The sequence below is a fragment of the Eubalaena glacialis genome, chromosome X (assembly GCF_028564815.1).
Source record: "Eubalaena glacialis isolate mEubGla1 chromosome X, mEubGla1.1.hap2.+ XY, whole genome shotgun sequence".
Lineage (NCBI taxonomy): Eukaryota > Metazoa > Chordata > Mammalia > Artiodactyla > Balaenidae > Eubalaena > Eubalaena glacialis.
In genome coordinates, this window is record NC_083736.1 from 138,010,480 (window position 1) to 138,037,028 (window position 26,549).

General features: G+C 37.5%; 1 protein-coding gene across 3 annotated transcripts in view; it reads left to right on the top strand.

Moving 5' to 3' along the window:
- The window catches only part of BRCC3 (BRCA1/BRCA2-containing complex subunit 3), a 69,728-nt gene extending 44,532 nt beyond the window's left edge, over window positions 1-25,196 (top strand). For all 3 annotated transcript variants that reach the window (XM_061177908.1, XM_061177910.1, XM_061177909.1), the window contains 4 exons: window positions 18,396-18,527; window positions 19,026-19,069; window positions 22,342-22,511; window positions 23,614-25,196. In XM_061177908.1, coding sequence (XP_061033891.1) covers window positions 18,396-18,527; window positions 19,026-19,069; window positions 22,342-22,493 — 328 coding nt within the window. In that variant the 3' untranslated portion in view covers window positions 22,494-22,511; window positions 23,614-25,196. The remainder of the gene's footprint in view (window positions 1-18,395; window positions 18,528-19,025; window positions 19,070-22,341; window positions 22,512-23,613) is intronic.
- Window positions 25,197-26,549: the final 1,353 nt, after the last annotated feature.

Below are 26,549 nucleotides of genomic sequence, written 5' to 3' on the forward strand. Positions count from 1 at the left end.
TTAAAATTCATATAATACTGTATCTGATCCATAGATGGTATTCTAATTTCATCAGTTTTCCTAATAACATCCCTTACAGTACGAAAAACAAAACAAAAAAACCTTTATCCTGGTCCAGGATGCAGACCAGGTTCACACATTGCACATAATTGTCATGACTTTTTAGTCTCCTTTGATTGGAAACAGTTCCTGTGTCTTTTGTGACCTTAATATTTTTGAAGACTACAGGCCAGTTATTTTGGAAAAATGTCCCTCGTTTTGGATTTGTTTATGTTTTATCATAATTATATGGAGATTATATACTTTGGCAATAACACCACAAAAGTGATGTTGTGTTCTTCTCAGTGATTTGTTTTAGGAGGCACATGATATCAATTTGTCCCATCATATGTGATTGCAACTTTGACCATGCCTTTAAGGAAGTGTCTATGAGGTTTTCCACTATAAATTTTTCCCTTTGAAATTAATAAGTATCTTGTGGGGAGTATTAGCATTCATCAGTGATCCTTTCCTAATTATTTATTATTAAGATGGTTATCGAAGGCAATGGTCTAATTCCATCATTCCGTCTACATTTACTAGTTAGCATTCTACTCCAGGGAAGGGCTTTTCCTTCTTCCCATTTGTTTATTTTTTCTTTCATTTATTTATATTAGTGTGGACACCTGGATTCTTATATTACCAATAGGTTCTAACCCATTATTGTCATTAGCTACTTTGAGACACATAGTAGACACACACAGTGGAAGCCCCTCCGATGTTCTATTGACATGTTCCCATCAGTTTTTGAGTACTACCTGATTTTCTGGCACAAGAAGATGTTTCAGCTTCATCTCCTCCTTTCCTGCATTCAGCCCTGGATTCAGCATTTCTCCAAGGAGCCCTGGTTCCCTTACTTTTTTTAACAGTTCTATTGAGGTATAATTGACATACAATAAACTACATGTTTAAAGTATACAATTTGATAAGTTTTGACATATACACACCTATACACACCATCACCACAATCAAGATAATGAACATATCCATCACCCCTCAAATTTTCTTTGTGCCCCTTTGTAATTCCTCCCCCTTGCCACTTCATATCCCTTCCCTAACCCCAGGAAACCCTGACCTGCTGTCAATATAGATTACTCTGCATTTTCTAGAAATATATCTGTATATATATACATATATATATAGAATATGTACTCTTTGTTTCCTTTCAAACAACAGAATTATTTTGAGATTCATCCAAGTTATAGCATGTATCATTGTTTTTATTACAGAGTAGTATTAAATGATATAATTATTACCACAATTTTTTTATCCATTCACCTGTTGATAGACATTTGAGTTACTTGCAGTTTTTGTCTACTACAAATAAAGCTGCTTTGAACATTTGTGTACAAGTCTTTGTATTGGATATATGCTCTCTCTTCCCTTGGAGAAATACCTAGGAGCAGACTGGCTGAATCATATGGTAGGTGTATATTTAACTTTTTAAGAAATTACCAGGGGCTGTTTTCCAAAACAGCCTGCTGGGATTTTTTATTGGGATTATATTGACTCTATTGATCATTTTGGGGAGAATTGACATCTTAAAAATATTGAGTCTTCCAGTCCATGAACATGGTATATCTCTCCATTTATTTAGGTCTTTAATTCTCTCAACAATTTTTTGTAGTTTTCAGTATACGGGTCTTGCATATCGTTTGTCAGACTTATCCCTACACATTTCATATGTTTATCCTACTGTTCTATTGTTTTAATTTCATTTTCCTACTGTTCACTGCTGCTATACAAAAATACATTTGATTTTTATATATTGAGTTTGTATCCTACAACTTTGCTAGATTCACTTGTTAATTTTAGTAGCATTTTTTTTTTTAAAGGGCTTGGCACAAAGGAAGGAGTTAACAGATGCTAGCCCCTTTGCCTTCTATATAAAGGTTTTTTTAAAAAAATTAATTAATTAATTTATTTTTGGCTGTGTTGGGTCTTCGTTTCTGTGCGAGGGCTTTCTCTAGTTGTGGCAAGCGGGGGCCACTCTTCATCGCGGTGCGCGGGCCTTTCACTGTCGCAGCCTCTCTTGTTGCGGGGCACAGGCTCCAGACGCGCAGGCTCAGTAGTTGTGGCTCACGGGCCTAGTTGCTCCGTGGCATGTGGGATCTTCCCAGACCAGGGCTCGAACCCGTGTCCCCTGCATTGGCAGGCAGATTCTCAACCACTGCGCCACCAGGGAAGCCCTTTAGTAGCTTTTTTGAAGAGTCCATTGGATTACCTACATAGGTCATCATCTGTGAATAGAGGCAGTTTTACTTCTTTCTTTCCAATCTGGATGCTTATGTTTATTTTTGTCACCTTACCACATTCACTGGAACCTCTAATAAGCTGTTGAATACAGTTTAATGACAGTGAGAGCAGTCACGGTAGCCTTGTTCTTGATCTTTGGAGATATCATTCAATTTTTCACCATTAAGTATGATGTTACCTGAAGGTTTTTCATAGGTTCTCTCATCAGTTTGAGGAAGTTTCCTTCTATTCCTAGTTTGCTGAGAGTTTTCTATTTCATCAGTAATAGATGTTGTATTAAAAAAAAAAATAGATGTTGTATTTTATCAAATGCTTATTCTATAAAAATCTATTTAGATGATCATATAGTTTTTTTCTTTTTCAGTCTGTTAATATTGATGAATTACACTGATTTTTTGATTGCTAAACCAACCTTGCATTCCTGGAATAAACCCCATGAATAATGATGAATTATCCATTTTATGTATTGCTGGATTTGATTTGCTAAAAATTTATTAAGAATTTTTGCATCTGTATACACGAGGGATATTAGTTTGTGGTTTTCAATTTTGGAAAGTCTTTCTATGGCTTTAGTGTCAGAGAAATGCAGGCTTCAGAAAATGAGTTGGATAGTTTAGCCTTCTTTTCAATTTAATGGGAGAGTTTGGGTAGAATTGACATTCTTTCTTCCTTAAGTATTTGGTAGAATTCACCATTCAAGCTTTCTGGGCCTGGAGGCTTTTTTGTGGGAAACTTTTTATTTATTTAATAGATATAGGGCTATTCATGTTATCTATTTCTTCTTGAGTGAGCTTTGGTAATTTGTGTCTTTTAAGGTACTTATTCATTTTATCTAAGTAGTTGAATATATTGGCATAAAGTTGTTCATAATATTTTATCCTTTATTATCTGTAAAATCTATAGTAATGTCATCTCTGACTCCTATGTTGGTAATTTGCATCTTCTTTCTCATCTCTATATTGGTAATTTGTGTCTCTTCTGATAAGTCCGGCTAGAGGTGTAACAGTTTTACTGCATATCTCAAAGAATCAACTTTGGTTTCACTCGTTTTCTCTGTTTTTCCATTTATGTCAACTCTGATCTGTGTTATTTCCTTACTTTTGCTTACTTTGAACTTCCTTCATTCTTCTTTTTCTAGTTTTTTAAAAGGTGGATGGAAGCTGAGTTCCATTATTTGAGACCTATCTTTTCATATAAATGTTGAGCGCTATAAATTTCCTTCTCTAAGTACTGTTTTAGTTGTATCCCACAAATTTTGGTACGCTTTCATTTTTATTAAGTTCAAAATACTTTCTAATTTTTCTTTTGACTTCCTCATTGATCCACAAGTTATTTAAAAGTATGTTATTTAGTTTCTAAATACTTGGGGTTTTCATGATATCTTTCTGTTATTGATGTTTAATTCCATTGTGGTCAGAAAAAATACTTTTTGTGACTTGAATCCTATTAAAATTATTTAAAATGTTTTGTTTAATTATATTTTGTTTATTTAATTTTTATATAAATTTCTTTACTTATTTTTGGCCACACTGGGTCCTCCTTGCTGCACGCAGGCTTTCTCTAGTTGCAGTGAGCGGGGACTACTCTGTGTTGCGGTGCGCGGGCTTCTCATCACGGTGGCCTCTGTTGTTGCGGAGCACGGGCTCTAGGCATGCAGGCTTCAGTAGTTGTGGCACGTGGCTCAGTAGTTGCAGCTCACGGGCTCTAGAGCACAGGCTCAGTAGTTGTGGCACCTGGGCTTAGTTGCTCCGCAGCATGTGGGATCTTCCCGGACCAGGGCTCGAACCCGTGTCCCCTGCATTGGCAGGCGGATTCTTAACCACTGTGCCACCAGGGAAGTCCTAATTTTTAAAATTGAAGTATAATTGACCTACAATACTATGTTAGTTCCAGGTGCACAACACAGTGATTCAATAATTCTATACCTTACAAAACAGTCACTACGATAAGTCAAGTTACCATCTGTCACCATACAAAGTTATTATAATATTATTGACTGTGTTCCCCATGCCATACATTGAGAATGTTTTATGACCCAGAATGTGGTCTATATAGGTAACTTTTCTGCGTACACCTGAAAAGGATATGTATTTTGCTGTTGGGTAGAGTATGCTTAGAAATATCAATTAGGTTAAGTTTTTTTTAAGTTAATCAAAATCTCTTTATTGTTTCTCATTTAGAGATATAAAGGGCAAAACCAATAAAAATAAAGACATTTACTCAACTTAACAGCTGGTATGCAGTCTGAGATTGTATAGCACTAATTACTCAGAAGGCTGCCTAAGATAGTAATTGCCCTTTTCTCTTCATTTTCAATACTGATTTTTTTCCCTTCCAATTCATCCCTTAAATATTTCCAGTACAGATTTTTCCCTCCCCAGTTCATTCTTTAAATATAATTTACTCTGTGGTAATAAGAAGACTTAGCAGACTGGAATACACATTTTGTGAAAAATAAAGGAAGAGAAAAGCTTTGCCCTTAAGACATTTTTGTTGTTGTTGATGTTAAAATACAACACATACACAGGTGACAGAATGCCAGCAAATATACAGGTGCAAATGTGAACACTGTACTCATTTCTTAGGCACAAGGAAAAAGAAAAGAGAGTGGAAATTTTATTTTAAACCAAGCTAGAATGTTTCTCTTTTTAATCTCATGCTTTATATTTTTGTTTGTTTTTACTAATAATTTTCTGTAAGAATGAGTTTTTAAAACTTCATGTATACAACAAACCTAGGTACAACAATACCTATGTAGTATTCTTGCCAGACCTGGGTGTAATAATAAAATAATCAAATCTAAAATGTGGCACATTCTACAAGATGACTGGCCTGAACCTTGAAAAAAATCAATGACTAGGAATAAGGAGACTCATATAGATCAAGATGTTTTATAATGTAGTTCAAGTCTTTACTTTTACTGGCATTTGTGTGCACTGTTCTATCAATTTTTGAGGGAAGGGTATTGACATCTCTATAATTGTAGATTTGTCTATTTTCCTCATGATTCTATCAGCTTTTTATTTATAGCTTCTGAAGCCCTGTTATTGTGTGCCTACATGTTTAGGACTGTTATGTATTTTTTATGAATTAACCTTTTTATCATTAGGAAATTATCTTCATCTCTGTTAATATTCTTCTCTCTGAAATTAACTTTGATATTAGTATAACCACACTTACTCTGAGTTTTGTTAGCATGTTGTATCTTTTCACTTTTAACTTATTTGTGTCTTTAAATTTAAAGTGTGATTTTTGTAGTTAGCATATAGTTGGGTCTAGGAATTATCCAATCTGACAATCTCTGCCATTTAATTGACATATTTGGATCCTTTACATTTAATGTGATTATTAATGAAGTTAGGTTTAAAATCTACCATCTTGCTTCTATTGTCTATTCGTTTTCTGTATTTGTCTCATCTAATTTCTGTTCACTTTTTCCTCTTTCTTATGCCTTCTTTTGGATTGAATAATTTTTATGATTTAATTTTACCTCCTTTGTAGGATTATTAGTGATAATCTTTTGTTATATTACTTTAGTAGGGTTTCTCAACATTGTCACTATTGACATCATGGGCCAGACAACTGTAGTGGCAAGGAGAAGTCCTGTGCATTGTGGGATATTAAGCAGCATCTGTGGCCTCCACCCACTAGATGCCAGTAGCACTTCCTTAGTTGTGACAGTCAAAAATGTCTCCAGACAGTGCCAAATGTTCCCTGAAGGGTGAAATCACCCCTGGTTGAAAAGCACTGGTATATATATATATATATATATATATATATATATATTTTTTTTTTACTTATCACAGTTTGCCTTGAAGTAATATTATATTAGTTCACATGCAGTATTAAGAACCTTGCACCACGGTACTTCCATTTCTCTCCTCCTGGTTTTTGTGCTAATACTGTCATACATTTTACTTGTATGTATGCTATAAACCCATAGTATGTTGTTATTAGTTTTACTTTAAATAGTTGATTATCTTTCCAAGAAACTTAAATTAAGAAAAAAATGTCTGTATTTACGCAGTTTCCAGTGCTCTTCATTTCTTTGTTTCCATCTGGCATCATTTTCTTTCTTCTTGAAGAATGTCATTTAATATTTCTGATAATGCAAGTCTTCTAGCAATATATTCTTTCAACTTTTATATATCTGAAAAAAGTCTTTACTTCAATTCCAGTTTTAAAACATGTTTTCGATGGGTAAAGAACTGTAGGTTGACTTTTTTTCCTTTCAGAACTATAAAGATATTTCTCCACTGTCCAACAAGAAAGTGACTATCATCTTTAGCTTTTTCCTGTCTACTTAACTTGTCTTTTTTTCCTGATTTCTTTTTTTTTTAATTGGGGTATAGTTGTTTTACAATGTTGTGTTAGTTTCTAATGTACAGTGGAGTTCCCTGTGCTATACAGCAGATTCTCATTAGTTACCTATTTTATACATATTAGTGTATATATGTTAATCCCAATCTCCCATTTCATCCCACACCCCCCTTTCCCCCTTTGGTGTCCATACTTTTGTTCTCTACATCTGTGTCTCTATTTCTGCCTTGGAAACCAGTTCATCAGTACCATTTTTCTAGATTCCACAAATATGCATTAATATACGATATTTGTTCTTCTCTTTCCGATTTCACTCTGTATGACAGTCTCCAGGTCCATCCACGTCTCTACAAGTGACCCAATTTCGTTCCTTTTTATGGCTGAGTAACATTCCATTGTATATATGTACCACATCTTCTTTATCCATTCGTCTGTGGATGGACATTTAGGTTGCTTCCATGACCTGGCTATTGTAAATAGTGCTGCAATGAACACTGGGGTGCATGTGTCTTTTTGAATTATGGTTTTCTCTGGGTATATACCCAGTAGTGGGATTGCTGGGTTGTAGGGTAGTTCTATTTTTAGTTTTTTAAGGAACCTCCATACTGTTCTCCATAGTGGCTGTATCAATTTACATTCCCACCAACAGTGTAGGAGGGTTCCCTTTTCTCCACACCCTATACAGCATTTATTGTTCGTAGATTTTTTGATGATGCCCATTCTAACTGGTGTGAGGTGATACCTCATTGTAGTTTTGATTTGCATTTCTTTAATAATTCCTGATTTCTTTTAAGATTCTCTTTATCACTGGTTTAAAACGATTTGATTATAGTGTACCATGGTGTAATTGTTTTCATGTGTCCTGTGCTTGGGTTTCATTGAGCTTCTTAGACCTGTGGATTTACATTTTTCATCAAATTTAGGAAAATTTCATCAAAAAATTTAGAAAAATTTAGAAAATTTAGAAAAATCTAAGCCATTAGTTCTACAAAATGTTTTCTGTTCTACTCACTCCTCTTCTTTGGATAGTCCAGTTATACATACATTTGGCTACTTGATATTGTCTCACAGTTCGTTGCTTTTAATCTTTTTTTTGACAGAAAATAAATCTGTGATTTATTTTGTAGAGTCTCAACTGCTGTGTCTTCAAGTTCACTAATCTTTTTTCTGTAATGTTTAATTTTCTGTTAACCCTATCCAGTGTACTTTTTATCTCATGTGTTGTAATTTTCATCTCCAGAAGTCTGATTTGGGTCTTTATTTCTTTCTGTCTCTACTTAACATGTTCAATCTTTGCTCTAGCTTCTTGAAAATATAGAATAGTTATAATATCTGTTTTAATGTATGTGTCTGCTAATTACTGTTGCTAGATATGCCTCATTTCTGGGTCAATTTCATTTGATTTTCTCTCTTCATTATGGGTTGGATTTTTCTGCTGCTTTGCGTGCCTGGCAATTTTTGATTGAATGCAGACATTTTGAATTTTACCTTATTGGGTGTTAGATATATTTATATTCCTAAAAATATTCTTGAGCTTTGCTTTGAGATACTGTTAATAGAAATAGTTTGATCCTTTTTGGTCTTGCTTTTAAGCTTTATTAGGCAAAAACAAAGCAGTATTTAACGTAAGGTTCATTTTCTCTACTCCTGAGGCTAGACCCTTTTTAGTACTCTGTTGTCTTCTGAATTATGAGATTTCCCATTAAGGCTTTTGGGGACAGGCAGTATTACTGGCCCTAGGTATACTTTGAGGATAGTTCCCTTTAATCCTTCTGGGTTATTGTTTCCTTGGCCTTATGTAGTTTCCTCACATATGTGCCCTGATCACTACTCAACTGAACACTTGAAGGTGACCCTCTAAAGATCTCTGGAATTCTCTTTGCTGCTTTCTCCTCTACAGTCCTTTGCCCTGCAAATTCAAGCCTCCTTGGCTTTCCCAGAGCCTCAGCTCTATCTTCTCAACTCAAGGAGACCTTCAAGCTCTAGGTGGGGTTCCCCTCCCTTTGCTGCAGCCTGGAAACTTTCTTCGTGTAGTAAGCTGAGACTCATCTTGCTTCTCATCTCCCAGGTTTCACTGTCCTTCACTGCCTGTTTTCCAAGGTCTTGTGAGTCATTGTTTCACTTTTTTTTTCTTCTTTTTACACTTTTTTAGTTGTTTCAAGAAGGGGATAAGTCTGGTCCCCATCCCTCCATCTTAGCCTGTACTGTGGTTCTTTTAAGTTAACAATGCTATTTAGAAACCAAGGTCTGGGTGCTAGGTATACTCATTACTCTTAGACTGTCATTGCTTCTAGACTCTCTCAGTAGATAGAGCTAGGAAGAAGTATGTATGTGTGCATATTCATGTACACACACACACACACACCCCATGAGTTCAAACCAATAACTCCAATCCTTTCCCACATCTTAGGGTTCATTCTAGCATTCTCCCTTTCCATACTTACAATTCTCTTCTCTGACCTAGAGAAACTTTGTTCCTGCTATCCATAATATGTTAACTTATTGCTCAATCCTAGAATATACAGAAAGTAGTTTCAGAATTGCTAACCTATACAAACTGCTGTGGACTCAATGTCTGTGGCCCCCCACCTACCCCCAAATTCATATGTAGAAGCCCTAATCCCTAATGTGATGGTATTTGGAGGTGGAGCATTTGGAAGATAATTAGGTCATGAGGGTGGAGCCCTCATGAATGGGATTACTGCCCTTTTAAGAAGAGACACAAGAGAGATGATCACTCTCTCCACCATGTGTGGACACAGCAAGAAGGTATCTGCAAACCAGAAAGAGTGCCTTTACCAGGAACCAAATCAGCTGGCACCTTGATCTTGCATTTCCTAGCCTCCAGGACTATGAGAAATAAAATCCTGTTGTTGAAGCCACCCAGTCTCTGGTATTTTTGTTGTAGCAGCCTGAACTGAGTATTAACCTACTAACTGAAGATCGAAATTTGTTTGAAGTTCTTTTTGTCTTCTTCCTGAGAGTACATACTCAAATATGTTCAAAAGTTACTTGAGTTTTGTCTTTTTGCCCTCCACCGCTTCCCTGTGGTTATTATTATTCTTTTGAAAGACAGGGCTTTTTCCTGGTTATTTTCCATTTTAGAATTTTTTAAACCCATACTTTTTTTTCCCTTTGGGGTATGTGAAATATCAACATGGTTCTAAAAGTCAAAAGTCAGAACTATATAGTTTAGAGTTTATTTTGTGTATCGTGAGATGTGGATCTGATTTTATGTCTTTCTAAATGGCTATCCACCTGTCCCAAAACCGCTTACTAAAAAGCTATTCTTTACCCCAGTTATTTTAGATGCTTCCTTTTATCACATTCAATAATTCCCTATTTGTTTAGATCAATTTCTAGACTTTCTATTCTGTCTGGCTGTCTATTTGTGTACCGGCACATAATTATTGTATGTTTTGCTGTCTGCTACAGCCAGTCCTCAATAGGTTTTCTTTTTCTGTGTTTCCCTATTCTTACATGTTTAGTTTTCCATGTGAACTTTACTGTCAACTTGGCTAGCTCCAGCAGAAACTTTTTGGTATCGTTATTGTGATTGTGTTAAATTTATAAATTAATTTATAATTAATCTTTATGATGTTTGCATAATTCCTTTTGAGAACACTGGATGTCTTTCCATTTGCTGTAGTCTACTTTTGTGTCTTTCAAGAAAGTGTTAAGTTTGTCTCATATAGATTTTGTGCATGTTTTGTTTAGGTTTATTCCTATTTTATCTTCCTTTTTTTAAATTCAAAATCACTTCATTTCTTAAAATTCTGTACAAATGGGAAGAGAATAATGTGATTGGTCCTTTAACATCATATTCACAATGAGAGGATTTTATAAATTTGAATACAAATTATCTTGCAGAAAGCAGAGCAAGCTCATTATCAAACCATTTATATAACTAATACAATGTTTGAATCAACTGAATGTTTACAATAGCCATCTTTTTATGACATAATTTCTCTAAAACCTATCTCACAATTTTGAAAGAATAAGCCATATAAATGAGTGTCACAGGAAAGTAAACAAACTAGCTTTTTAGAGCTAGCAGAGTTCTCACTTTCGCCCCCTTGAAAGTCTGTGACTTAGGGAGTAATGGAACTACAAGTCTCTTTGATGTTTCACATGTAGCCAGAAAGCACTTTGCTAATCAGAAGCTTTCTTTTACTGTTAGAAAACTCATGTACCTGACCTTATTTTTTCTTTCCAAAGAATGGCTAATAAGCTTTACTTCTGCAACTCTAGGGAATATTTTGTCACCAAAAGTTAGGGAAGGTTTGACCTGAGTAGATTGGAAGATGTGGAGGAAGAAACGTGAGTTAGACCATTCATTCTCAAACTTGGCTGAATATTGGAATCACTTAAGCAGTTTAAAAACTATACCTAGCCAATCTGAAAAGGCTATCTAGTGTATGATTCCAACAAAATGACATGCTGTAAAAGGAAAGACAGTAAAAGGATCAGTGGTTCCCAGGGGTTTGACAGGAGGGAGGAATGAATAGGCAGAGCTTAGAGAATTTTTAGGGCAGTGAAATTATTCTGTGTGGGTCCCTCCTCCAGAGATGGTGATTTTTATAATGGGGTAAAGGATGAGGCCTGAGTGTCAGGACTTACAAAAGAGAGATCTTTAATGTTCTCACCACAAAAAAAGAAGTGGCAATTATGTGACCTGATGGAGGCTTAGCTAATACTATGGTAGCAATCATTTTGCTATATGTAAGTATCAAATCAACACGTTGTACACCTTAAACTTACACAGTTTATATGTCAATTATATCTCAAAAAAGCTGGAAAAAAGAATAGGGGAAAAAGAAATTTAAAAGTTAATTACACAATTAATTCGTTGCAACTGTGATAAGTGCTGTACAGTAATCAGGGAAGTCTTTGCTGAAGAAAGCATTCTTAAGCTGGCTTCTGAGGGGTGAGTAGAAATTAGTCAAGTAAAAATAGGGGGAAACCCCAGGCAGAGGAAATAGCATGTTGGAAGGCCTGACAGGGAAGGAGGTTGTGTGTTCTAACACAGTGGTTCTCAAACTTTGCTGCACATGGGATTCTTTGTTTGCATTTTGAATGGGTTTGTTTTTTCCATTGTGACTCTTTTTATTGTTTGTATATTTGAAGGCTATTATATCTGTATTAACGTTTTTACCTTCCAGAATGATTTTATTCCTTGCATTAATTTTACCTTTGATTCTCTAGCGCTTTCCAGATAAATATTATGTCTTATCCATAAATAGAAATAGTTTTACTTCTCCAGTTCCTGTGCCTCTAATTGATTTCTTATGTGTAAGTGCATTGCCTAGTATCTCCTTTATATTTAAATAACAGTGGAAAATAGTAGGCAGTCTTACTTTGTTTCTGATCCTTGTGAAATTCCTGTAGTATTTCACTATTAAGATTGTATTCAGGACTAAGGTATACATACTTTTTCCTATTAAGAAAATATCCATGCATCCATAATTACCTCTTTTGTTCTGTGTTTAATCAGGAATGACTGTTGAATTTTGTTAATTTTTCAGGACCTATGAAGGTAATTTTGTCTTTAGATCTATTAATATAATGTATTATATTAATAGATTTCCTACTATTGAACCAAGCTTGCCTTCCTGGAAAAACATCCTACTAGGTTTTCTTAATATGATATTGGGCTATTTTGGCTAATATTTTCTTTAGTACTTTTGCATCAACAGTCATAAGTGATAACTTTTTGGAATTTTTTTGTATTGTTTTTATCAGGTTTAGGTTTCCATATTATACTTGATTCATAAGAGTTGTTTGAAGTTTTCTTTCATTTTCTAGGCTCTGGTACAATGTATGTAACATTGGGGACAATGTATTCTTTGACAATTCCTCTATGAAAGCAATAGGGCCTTTTATTTGGGGGGTGGGGGATAGTTCCTTGATGTATTCGTCTGTTTCTTTTATGGTAATTGATCTATTTATGCTTTTTTTCCTAATGAGGTCCATTTTGGTAAACTGTATTTTCTTAAATTATCCATTTTGTCTCGTTTTCAAATTTATTTGCATAGAGATCTATCTGCCAGAGAGTCTCTTATGGTATTTTAAATCTCTTCTATTTCAACAGTTATCTCCCCCTAGTCATTTCGTATTTTGTATATTTGTGCTTTGTCCCTTTTCCACCTTGATTATGTTAGCTAGTAGTGTGTCTATTTTGTTAATTTCCCCCAAGACAATCATTTTTGTTTATTAATTTGATTGTTTTTTCCTACTCCCACCCTCATTAATTTTTATTTTATCTTTTATTATTTCCTTCCTTATGTTTTATTTTGGTTATTTCTTGTGCCTTATCTTAGCATTTGGAGTTTGGAATTTATTTAATATATTTTTTGTCTTTCATTTTTATTGATATAAGTGCTTAAGGCTATGAATTTCTGCTGATCTCTGCTTTATATTTCATAGATGCTAGGATAGTAGCAGTATTTTCATTTTCATTATTTTTTAAAAAGTCGTTTAATTTTGGTTTCCATTTCACCCACCCATTGTGTTCCTGTCTTCCTTCCCTTCTATCTTGTATCTATGCTGTAGCTTTTCTGAAATGGTCCTGCTCCATAACATTCTCAGAAAAGAAACAGAAAACAAACCTGAAGCCCTTCATAGTTGGCCTGTTTCTCCAGCCATCGCCTGGCTAACACTCGTTTTTGAAGACTAAGCTCAACTTTAGGAATTCTTCTCTGATACCCCTCAACCTCCAATACCAACCCAGTTAGTACTCCTTCTGAGAACTAAATAGAATCCTATATTTCCTTTGTCATAATACTTGTAACAGTATATTTTAATATTTTGCCTCTCTATTAACATTGTAAGATTCTTGAAACAAATGCTTCCCTTTTATCACTGTATCCCTGGTGCTCAATATATAACTGTTGAATATCCCTTCAGCTATAGACTTCAAAACTAGTATTCTGACCTGTGAGTTCTAGCAAACTCTAGAGCTTCTTCATAACCTTAGTTTGGTTTGTTGATTTCAGCTTTTCAGTTGAAGTATAACACACATACAGAAGAGCACACTAATTATGTGTCCAGCTCAATCAACTTTCATAAACATACCCACACAACCTCAACACAGATCACCACCTCCATGAATTTTCACAAAGTGAAATGTGTCTATGAAACTGCAACACATATCAAGAAATGAAACTTACTATCCTTCCAGAAGCCCCCATTGTGGCTTCTCCCAATTGATTATGGTATAGCATCCAGAATATGTAAAGAGCTCTTACGCTAAACAATAAAAAGACAAGCAACTCAATTTAAAAATGGGCATTCAACATGGAACTGGAAGCAATTAGGCAAGAAAAAAATAAAAAGCATCCAAATTGGAAAGGAGGAAGTAAAATTATCTCTGTTTACAGATGACATAATCTTATACATAGAAAGCCCCAAAGACTCCACTAAAAAAACTATTAGAACGAATGAATTCAGCAAAGTTGCAGGATACTAAATCAGTGCCAAAAAATCAGTTGTGTTTGTATACACTAACAATGAACAATCCAAAAAGGAAATTAAGAGGACAATTAAGAGGACAATCCATTTACAATAGCATCAAAATGAATAAAATACTTAGGAATAAACCTAACCAAAAAGTGAAAGACTTGTACACTGAAAACTGCAAAGTACTGCTGAAAGAAATAAAAGAAGACACAAATAAATAGACATCCCATGTACATGGATTGAATAACTTAATATTGTTAAGATGTCAATACTACTCAAAGCGATTTACAGATTTAATGCAGTCCTTATCAAAATCCCAACAGCGTTGTGTTTTGCTTGTCTACAGAGATAGAAAAATCTATCCTAAAATTCATATGGAATCTCAAGGGACCCTGAATAGCCAAAACAATTTTGAAAAAGAAGAACAAAATTGGAAGTCTCACACTTCCTCATTTCAAAACTTACTAAAAAGCCACAGTAATCAAAACAGTGTGGTACTAGCATAAAAACAGACATAAAAACCAGTGGAGCAGAATAGTGAGTCCCAAATTAAACTCTCACGTATGTAGTCAAATGATCTTTGACCAAGGTTCCAAAACACTTGATGGGGAAAGGACATTCTCTTCAATAAATGATGCTGGGAAAACTGGATAGTCACATGCAAAAGAATAAAGTTGGGCCCTTACCTTACACAATATACAAAAACTAACTCAAAGTGGAATAAAAACCTAAATGTAAGACCTAAAACTATAAAAGTCCCAGAAGAAAATGGAAAAGCTCATGAGATCGAATTTGGCAATGACTTCTCAGATATTACACCAAAAGCACAGGCAACAAAAAGCAAAAATAGACAAATGCACTACATTAAACTTAAAAACTTTTTGATCATCAAAGGAAATAATTAACAGAGTGAGAAGGCAGCCTACATCATGGGAGAAAATATTTGCAAATTATATATCTGATAAGGGGTTAATACCCAGAATATAAAGAGAATTCCTACAGCTCAACAACAAAATAACCCAATTTAAAAATGGGCAAAGGACTTTAGCAGACATTTCTCCAAAGAAGATACACAAATGGCCAGCAAACATGAGAAGGTGCTCAACATCACTAATCATTAAAAAAAGCAAATCAAAACCACAGTGAGATATCAATTCACACCCACTAGGATGGCCATTATCAAAAACACAGAAAAGAACAAATGTTTGGTGAGCATGTGAAGAAGTTGGAACCCTTGTGCCCTGGGAATGTAAACTGGTGTAGTCTGTATGGAAAACAATACGGAGGTTCCTCAGAAAATTAAAACTAAAATTACCATATGATCCAGCAATATCTATGTATATCCCACAGAATTGAAAACAGGATCTCAAAGAGATTTGCACACCCATGTTTATTACAGCATTATTCACAATAGCCAAGATGTGGAACCAACCTAAATGTACTTCATTTTGGGGGGAGCTATTTTGAGTGGCATTTTTTAAAAGCTTCCATTTACAAATGTTCATTGCTGGAATATAGAAACAGAACTGATTTGTGTGTCTGTGTTAATCTTGTACTTTATGACCTTGCTAACCTCATATAGACAATCATGTTGTGTGCAAATAGAAGGAACACATACAGGATTTGTACGTTGAATAATTCAGAACTCATGAATAAAATCAAAGATCTAAATAAATGGAGAGGGGCTTCCCTGGTGGCGCAGTGGTTAAGAATCCGCCTGCCAATGCAGGGGACACAGGTTCGAGCCCTGGTCCAGGAAGATCCCTCATGCCACAGAGCAACTAAGCCCGTGCACCACAACTACTGAGCCTGCGCTCTAGAGCCCGTGAGCCACAACTACTGAAGCCCGCACGCCTAGAGCCCGTGCTCTGCAACAAGAGAAGCCACTGCAATGAGAAGCCCGCGCACGGCAGCAAAGCGTAGCCCCTGCTCGTCGCAAGTAGAGAAAGCCCACGCGCAGCAATGAAGGCCCAACGCAGCCAAAAAAATAAAATAAATAAAAAATAAAAAATAAGTAAATAAATGGAGAGACATATCATGTTCACGGATTAGAACAGTCAGAGTAGCAAATATGTCAACTCTCCCCAAATCTATAGATTTAATAGCAATCAAATTCCCAGCAGAATTTTTTGAGGGACTAGATTCTAAAATTTTATGAAAGGGCAAAAGAACCTTAATAGCCAAAAAGATCTGGGGAAACAAGAATAAATTGGGAGGAATCACATTACCAGATACTGAGTTGCTATTAAGCTATAATGATCAAGACAGGTGGTACTGGTGAAAGGATCAGAGTTCAATATAACAGAAGAGAGATTACAGAAATATACCCTCTTTTATAAAGACACTTTTATAAAGATCCCATTCATGAGGGCTCCAACCTCATTACCTGATCACCTCCCAAATGCACAGATGGAGACAGAGACAGGAGTTACGCTGCCACAAGCAAAGAATCTCCTCAAGCCACGAGAATCTGCAAGTGGCAAGGCAGGATTTCCCCTCTAGAGCTTTCAGATGTGGGGCCCTGATGACACCTGCAACCTTGCTGAATTTATTAGTTCTAATCGGTTTTGGGGGGGTTGGAGGAGTATTTAGGGTTTTCTATCTATAAGATTAAGTCATCTGCAAACAGAGGTGATTTTACTTCATCCTTTCCAATTTAGATACCTTTGTTTTACTTGCCTAATTTCTTTGGCTAGGACTTCTAATATTATTTTGAATAGAAGTGGTGAGGGGGCCAGACGCATTCTGCTGGGTGGGAAAGAGAGAGGAGGGAGCTAGATCTTATGCTGATATACCACCATGTGCCAATGAGGTCACACAGTGCCAGGGACCCTCAACCTGGTTGCTCCACTGAACCCACTGTTAGGTGGAGTTTAGGTGGATTTGGGGTGAGAAGTATTTAGAGGTAGATTGGTTGACCTCACTCTAGCATGAAAATGGAAGTATTTGTAAATTACTTACCTATTTCCCTCCAGGGGAGAAAATGGGAAGTGAGGGCCACTGGTGAACACTGAGTTAGAACAAGTGAGTATTTATATGAGTAATCCCTTCCACATGATGAATCTGATGGAGTCACTGAAGAGTCTACATTTCCTCTTCCCCAGGCTTTGTGATTAATGTGTTCAACCTCACTGGCAACTTTTTGGCTGAAAACAGTATTAATTAGCTATTTCCCTTGTCTGGGGAATGAGCATAAGGACCTTGCACCCCCAAGGCTTCTGTTAGGTTTACAAAGTGGCCTCAGATTTTCTATGAGAATATTGGCTCTGCAAATGTATGTACTTCCAATTTGCTCCCCACATGAACTCAGTTTGAACTCTGTCCCCTTTGGAGTTGAGTTACTAAATAAGTAACAGGAATATTTAATCTTTGAAGCTTACTGTGTCCCAAAATTTCTATTAAAACTATAGAAAATTTCTGATTATGACAAGTCAGCATTAAAAACTTACCAACTTCTTGGTATATATCCAAAGGAAGTGAAATCAGTATCTCAAAATGATATCTGTGCTCCCATGTTCATCACAGCATTATTCACAAGGAATGAAAACAACCTAAATGTCTGTCCGTGGATGAATGGATAAAGAAAATATGGTATGTGTATACGTATGTATATATACATACCATTTGCAAAAACTTGGATCAACCTGGTCATTATGCTGAGTGAAATAAGTCCAAGAAAGACAAATACTGCAATGCATGTTCTCACTTATATGTGGAATCTAAGAGTCAAACTAATAGACCCAGAGAGTAGAATGGTGGTGCTGTGGCACGGGGGGTAGAGGGGAGAATGAGGAAGTATTGGTCTAAGGCAGTGGGCTCCAAGCTTTTTGGCACCAGGGACCGGTTTCATGGAAGACAATTTTTCCACGGGTGTGGGCGGAGGGGGGATGGTTCAGGCGGGAATGCGAGCATTGGGGAGCAACGGGGAGCGGCAGATGAGGCTTCCTTCGCTCGCCCACCACTCACCTCCTCCTCCACAGACCGGTACTGGTCCGCGGCCCGGGGGTTGGGGACCCCTGGTCTAAGGGTACAAAGTTTTAGGATAAATGAGTTCTGGCGATTTGATGTACAACATGGTGATTTTGTACTTGAAATTTGTTAAGAAGGTAGATCTTAAATGTTAAATCGCCACAAAAAATGGTAATTATGTGAGGTGATGGATATGTTAATTAGCTTGAGTGTGGTGATCATTTCTGAATGTGTATATATATCGTAATATCAATTTGTACACCTTAAATATATACGTATAATTCCTATTTGTCAATTATACCTCAGTAAAGCTGGAAGCAAACAAAAACTGACCTGAACTGACTGTCTTACAGGTATGAGAGAATTGAAATTCCAATTCATATTGTACCTCATGTAACCATTGGGAAAGTGTGCCTTGAGTCAGCAGTTGAGCTGCCCAAGATCCTGTGCCAAGAGGAGCAGGATGCATATAGGAGGATCCACAGGTAGAGACCCTCGCTGCTCCTCTTCCCACTTCTCGGGCCTGGTCCCTGTTCTCTCCTGTCCTCTCATCTTTAGCAGCTCAAGCCATGAGCCCCCTTTCCTTTCAGCTCTCTGGGAGAAAGTCATCACATGTCTCACCCTGTATGATAACAATCTCTTTAACACTTGTTTCTCTCCTGGTGCACTTTGGATCCTTCTGGGGCAAAGACACTTTTTTTAGTTGTTAAAAAACATTAACATCTTAGTAGCCCTGTTGCCAAGTACTGTGTACTATAGGAAGGCTTCAGCGAGAAACAATAATTTCAAAATTATTTCTTTGAATTATCTCAACGTTCTGAATAAAATTACATCCCCCAAATCATGAAAAACGGAACAATAATGGGAAGTTCAATGATACATATTTCTCTAATCTGGTTGGCAGAGGTCTGTAGCAGACCACTGCCAAACGGATTAGATGAACTGCTGCTTTGCTACTAACCTAAACTATTTTATCCCTTTAGCCTTACACATCTGGACTCAGTAACCAAGATCCATAATGGCTCAGGTAAGATTTTTTTTCTCAAGTACAGGCAGTGAAATACTCACATGACAGAAGCAAATTTAGTTGAAGTGACTGAAGTGATGAGTACAAATTACCCTTGAGTTTTCTTTCCCAAGAGCTTTGCCATTTACTAATCCTGCTCCCAACTTTTCTATTGAATCCTGTGGACCACTGAATACTATACATGACTGAACATGTTTAACACCAGTTCTCAGGGAGACAGGGAGGGCCCCGATTTGTTGTGTTTGCAAGTTTCCATAGTGTAACACACCTGCTGTGGCTGATTTCAAACAACTAACATGGCCGTAACCAGTTTGCAAACTTCCTGAAATTTCAACAGTTGGCTCTTGTGAGCCGATTTCCAGCATATCAGTACCAGCCTATTGTGGTGGGAGTGGAAAGAGATGGATAGACAGACAGACAGACATAAAAGGGAGAGCATTAGGGAGATCTTTTCATGTAAATAAATATATAAGGAATTCCTATACAAGGCCAAGGATTTCTGCTCAATATACACACTAAATCACTTTTCCCAACATACACACCTACCCACCCACACCTTCTGACTAACCCTGACTCCCAGGCCATTCTGGCAAAGTCACTAGGAAGGAAGAAAAGGAGGCTTCCAAGTATTATAGGCAAGTACTTTGAGAGAAAAAAGACAGAGATGGCTTGGTTTATCTGTCCCATCATTTTTATCTGGAGGTAAAACATGGCAAAGAGTTAATAATATAAGGTAATGTATGATATGTAGCCGTACTCTAAAGCCACAGCAACTGAAAAAGTATATTGATAATTCAGACATGGACAGATAGATCAGCACTGAATAGAGCCCATGTATATGTATTTAAGAATTTATATCTAAGAAAGATGTTACTTCAAATCAATTTTTAAAAGGATGGATTGTTCACTAAATAGTGTTGGGACAGTTCATTTGTTTCTTAGTTTATACTTCTATTTCCATTTGGGAAAAAAATGAATTCCTACTTAATGCCCTACACAAAAAATAAATTCCAGATATATTTACACTTTTACTATTAAATATAGTACAACCACTTTGGAAAAGAGATTGGCAATTACAACTACCAAATGTCCCACCAGTTCCTCTCCTAGGCATATACCCCAAAGAGTTGAAAACAGGTGTTCAAACAAAAACTTGTATAGGAATGTTTGTAGCAGCATTATTCACAATAGCCAAAAAGTGGGAACACCCAATTGTCTGTCAGTGGGTGAAAGGATAAACGAAGTGTGATCCATCCATACAACAAGGTATTGCTCAGCAATGGAAAGAACACACTACTGATACATGAACAACCTGGATGAATCTCATTATGCCAACTGAAAGAAGCATCACACAAAGTGCTACATACTCTATAGTTCCATTTATATGAAATTCAAGAATAGGCTAAACTAACCTATGGTGACAGCAAGCAGATGGGCAGCCACCTGGGGCTGGGCGGAGGGGCACCGGCTGCAGAGGGAACCCAGAGGGGCCTCTGGGCTGATGGAAATGGCCTGTATCTTGACTGGAGGGTGGTTATAAGGGGTATGCATTTGTCAAACCTCACTGAACTGTACCCTTAAAGTGGGGTCATTTATTGTCTGTAAATTATACCCCAATAAAGCTCATTAAAAGTTAAAAAAAATACAGGAGGAAAATATAAGGAAGTCACAAAAGACTGACTAAATAAGAATTAAAGACTTTTATAGATCCCTACAGAAAAATCAAATTGTTCATAATAATCTATAAAAGAAGTATGGATTAAGATAAAGTCATCAGGTTTTCTCCTTTTCTTTCGACAAAGATTAAATTGAGAGAGAATTAGATGAGGATGTGAGGGAAGTGAACACTCCCATATACTGTTCCTGGAGGTATAATTTTTAAATATATGTGGACTTGAATCTAGCAATTCCACTTCGAAAAATGTATCCTTCAAAAATTTGTAGGACAAGTGTGCAAAAATAAAGGGATATTAATCACAGTCTTTATAATAGCAAAAAATTGGATGCCACTGAAAGGTCCATCAATAGAAGACTTATTAAACTGGTATATCCATTCTGATGAATACTGTACAGCCGTTAAGAAGGAAAGGTAGATCTTTATCAACACAGGAAGATGTCTATGGCTTATTGTTGTGTGAGGTAAAAGTAATGTCCAAAATCATAGTTTTTTTAACTTTATTTAAAAAAAATTTTTTTAACATCTTTATTGGAGTATAACTGCTTTACAAATGTTGTGTTAGTTTCTGCTGTCTAACAAAGTGAATCAGCTATACATATACATATATCCCCATATCTCCTCCCTCTTGCTTCTCCCTCCTGCCCTCCCTTATCCCACCCCTCTAGGTGGTCACAAAGCACCGAGCTGATCTCCCTGTGCTATGTGGCTGCTTCCCACTAGCTATCTGTTTTACATTTGGGGGTGTATGTATGTCCATGCCACTCTCTCACTTCGTCCCAGCTTACCCTTCCCCCTCCCCGTGTCCACAAGTCCATTCTCTACACCTGTGTCTTTATTCCTGTCCTGCCCCTAGGTTCATCAGAACCATTTTTATTCAAAAGTATATATACATATGCACACAGGTTCACACACATACACATATACATATATCTTGGAAGGTATACCCCACAATATTACAGTGGTCATTTTAATAAGTCATGTATCATAAGAGAGAAAAAGATATTTCCATTAGGCAGAATTTGTTTTAAAAAGAGGGCCACAGAATCTCTGTCTCACCGTGAAGCTGAACATTCCTAGGAAGACATGAAAGGTGATCACTCCCTTCATCTCTCTGCTTTTTCCTCATTTTAAAAGAGGAGCTTTCAGGTGAGTTGCATTAATGTATTCTTCAATGTATGTAACACTTGGTAAGCAATTTTCTTTCTGAACTCGTGAAAAATTAAGCTGCAGAAGACAGAGTTCTAGCTCACTGGGAAGCTATGGTCATTCACAGTGAGAAGGTCTGAGAGCTGGGGAAAGAGACCCTTCTGTAGCTCTTACCCTTTTGCTATGGAAGTAAAAAGCTGGATATCTTTCTGCTCTCTGCATAGCAAGGCTTCTGTCTGGCTTATGGATCCAGGGATGTTCAGCATGGCCTCCGAATAGGTATCTTCTTTGCTCAGCTCTCCTGCCTTTCCCCTGGCTGCCCATACAAAGTTGTCTGCCAGTTCTACTTCTGCACTTTTTCTACGTCCTCCTCCTTCCCCCTCTTTCTGTACTCACTGTTGGGCGCTACTGGTGGTGGATTGTTATCTCTGTGTTTTTCCTATTGAAGTGTTTACCAAGAACCTGTGCAGTCAGATGTCGGCAGTCAGCGGGCCTCTACTGCAGTGGCTGGAGGACAGACTGGAGCAAAACCAACAGCATTTGCAGGAGTTGCAACAAGAAAAGGAAGAGCTTATGCAAGAACTTTCTTCTTTAGAATAAAGCAGGAGACAAAATGGGGTAAAAAACTTTTGTTTTCCAATTTGTGTATTAAAGATGGTCTGAAAATTCATATACAGGAGATGTGTAGCCAGACGATGGAGCAGCTCTTTATACCCCAATGGGTGCATTTTATGCATACAATAAACAAACATGATGTCTTCCTAAAAGTTTCATTAGGGCTTAATGAACCCTCCTACCTGGAACTGGCCTACAAAGAGCATATGCAGGGTGATTTAAGTAGAATATGAAAGTTTTTTTTTAAAGGCTATGCAAGGTACATTGGCAAGGCCATCCTGTAATAAAATGTCTGGGGAGCATATTTCAAATGTTTATTTTTTCCCTAGAATAAGCTAAAGGAATAAGAGTATTTCATGTTCAATTTTGTAGTTATGATGCTGATGTTGGACAAATAAATAAGTACACAAGGGTTAGTGGAATGAAGTGAAGGTGACTCATCAGCACCCCACCTCTATTCTTTGCCCCCATTGAGAGGCATATGTCTTATGTCTTCCTTCTTGATCTCTAAAATAGGTATTCTGAGATACCTAGCAAAGGTTGAATCTATGTGGGTGCTCTTTCTAACCAAAAACACGAGTTCTAGCGTATTTGGCTCTGAAGCAAATTCCTATTGAGCAGATCCTATTTCCCTAAGAATTTCCAGTATAATATAAATGTGTTTTTCCAGAAACACTCAGGACTTAGGATGTAACAAAAATCATGCTTTAAAAAGTTCTGTTGCAAGCTTCTTACCATGTGTAACCACAAATGCTAAGTGTGTCTTCAGAAAAGAGCCAAGCCTACTGCAGATCAGAAATTAAAGTGGGAATTGGAGGAGTTAGAAAGGAAGAGAACAAAGAAAGCCCCCATCCCAACAACAGTGACAAAGTTTTGGTTTTGGTTTTGTTTTTTCTTCCTGTTTCTCCCTAAATTATTGTTTTTCAAATTTCAAAGTACAGTCCAGAACTACATGCACCATAATCATTTGGAGGTCAAACTTGAGCTCTGGGAGTGGAACCCAGAAATCTTCATGAACTCCCCTAGGGCATATGTAGTGTAAATGTTGTATTTTCCCTAATCTCCCACAGCCACAGTTCTTCTCTATTCTTTTCTTTCCCTGTAGGAAGGATGAAAATATCCAGGTGTAAAATTAATTAAGCCAAATCAATTTTGAAGAAGAAAAATTTGGAAGACTCACATTACCTGACTTCAAGACTTACTATAAACCTACAGTAATCAAGACAGTGTGGTATATGCCCAACTGATTTTGACAAAGGTACAAAAGCAATTCAATGGAGGAAGGATAGTCTTTTCAACAAATGATGCTGGTGCAGTTGGCAAAGAAAATGAACTTTGACCTAAACTGCATACATTATACAAAAATTAATTGAAAATGTATCATGAACTTAGATGTAAGATGTAAAACTTTCAGGAAAAATAATCACAGAAAGATCTTTAGGATCGTGGGCTAGGCAACAGGTTCTTCTTGGCCTTCATCCCAAAAGAACAATCGTAAAAGGAAAAAGTTGATACTGTATATTGGACTTCATCAAAATGAAAAACTTTTGCTCTGCCAAAAATTTAAGAGGAGGAAATTATTGAGAGAAATTACTTGCAAACCATTTATCTAGAATAAAGTCAAGAATAAAAAACAAACAATCCAATTAGAAAATGAGCAGAAGACATGAATAGACACAGCACTAAAGAGGGTGTATCGAAGGCAAGCAAGCACAGGAAAAGATGTTGAACTTGATTAGTCATCAGGGAATGCAAATTAAAACCACAATGAATTATGACTACATACTTATCAGAATGGCTAAAGAAAAAACAGTGAAAATACCAGATGCTGTTGAGCATACAAACTGGATCTCTCATACATTGCTGAACAGAATGTAAAATGGTAAGCCACTCTGAAAAAAAGAGTTTGAAAATTTCTAATAAAGTTAAACATACATGTACTTTATTACCCAGCAATTGTTGTCCTGGACATTTATCCCAAAGAAATGAAACCTATTTTGGCACAGAAACTTCTATACAGACATTCTTGGCAGTTTCATTTGTAATAGCCCCAAACTGGAAACAACCTATATGACCTGCAGTTGAGTGTGTGGTTAAACCAACCATCCACACCATGCAACACTACTCTGCAATGAAAAGGAACAGACTGTTGATACACACGACTTGGATGGACCTCAAAGGTATAATGATGAATGAAAAACAGCCAGTCTTAAAAACTCACATACTGTATGACTGCATTTGTATAAATCCTTGAAATGACAAAATTATAGAAGTGAAGAACAGATTAATGGTTGACAGGGATAGGGACTGGAGGGGGTATGGGATATGGGTGACTATAAAGGGATAACACAAGGAATTCCTTTGTGCTGACGCAACAGTTCTGTATCTTGATTGTGGTGTTGATTAAATGAATCTATATCTGTGCTAAAACTACATAGACCTACACACACCCACAAATGAATGCATGTAAAATTTGGTGAAACCAAATAAGGTCTATAATCTAGTTAGCAGTATTCTACCATTGTCAATATGTTGGTTTTGAAGATGTGCTATAGTTATGTGTAAGATCTTACCACTGGAGGAAACTGGGTGAAGGGCACATGGGACTCCCTGTACTATTTTTGCAACTTCCTGTTAATCTATAATTATTGCAAAATAAAAAGTTGTAAGTATTAAATAAGGAACTAGGAGGTATGGTACGTATTTTGTGAAATAAGAAAAGAGTGATAAAATCTGAGGGGAATAAAATGATTTGAATATTTTTACAGGCCAACCTTCTGCACATGTCCCTTCTAAGCTATTTACATTGACAGAGTTATGGCAATTTGAAATTCTTTTTCTAACCTGATAATTCGAGTTGTAATCTGTAAAATAGGAATGTGGGGAGAGGAGGCAGGTACATGGAAGTGTCAAAGTACCTGGTGGCTGAGGAAGCAGGGCTGGGATTACTGCATGAGGGCCTTGGTGGGGGACATCTAGTGAAAGCTGTGTTGTGCAGCCAGCAATCAGGTACATTAAACAAGTAAGTCAACTGATGGAGCAAATAAGTAAATGTATTGAGGAAAGTGGAAGCTAGGTTTGTCAGTGTCAGAGAAATGACTTATAAACATGAAAAGGGGAGGAGCTTCAAGATGGCGGAAGAGTAAGACGTGGAGATCACCTTCCTCCCCACAAATACATCAGAAATACACCTACATGTGGAACAACCCCTGCAGAACATCTACTGAACGCTGGCAGAAGAACTCAGACCTCCCAAAAGGCAAGAAACTCCCCACGTACCTGGGTAAGGCAAAAGAAAAAAGAAAAAACAGAGACAAAAGAATAGGGACGGGACTTGCACCAGTGGGAGGGAGCTGTGAAGGAGGAAAGGTGTCCACACACTAGGAAGGCCCTTCGCGGGCGGAGACTGCGGGTGGCGGAGGGGGGAAGCTTCGGAGCCACGGAGGAGAGCGCAGCCACAGGGGTGCGGAGGGCAGAGCGGAGAGATTCCCGCACGGAGGATCGGCGCCGAGCAGCACTCACCACCCTGAGAGGCCTGTCCGCTCACCTGCCGGGGCGGGAGGGGGCTGGGAACTGAGGCTCGGGCTTCGGAGGTCGGATCGCAGGGAGAGGACTGGGGTTGGCGGCGTGAACACAGCCTGAAGGGGATACTGCACCACAGCTAGCTGGGAGGGAGTCTGGGAAAAAGTCTGCAGCTGCCGGAGAGGCAAGAGACCATTGTTTCGGGGTGCGCAAAGAGAGGGGATTCAGAGCGCCGCCTAAAGGAGCTCCAGAGATGGGTGCAAGCCGTGGCGATCAGCGCGGACCCCAGAGACGGGCATGAGATGCTAAGGCTGCTGCTGCCGCCACCAAGAAGCCTGTGTGCGAGCCCAGGTCACTATCCACACCGCCCCTCCTGGGAGCCTGTGCAGCCCGCCACGGCCAGGGTCCCGGGATCCAGGGACAACTTCCCCGGGAGAACACACCGTGCGCCTCAGGCTGGTGCAACGTCACGCTGGCCTCTGCCGCCGCAGGCTCGCCCCGCCTCCTCCGTACCCCTCC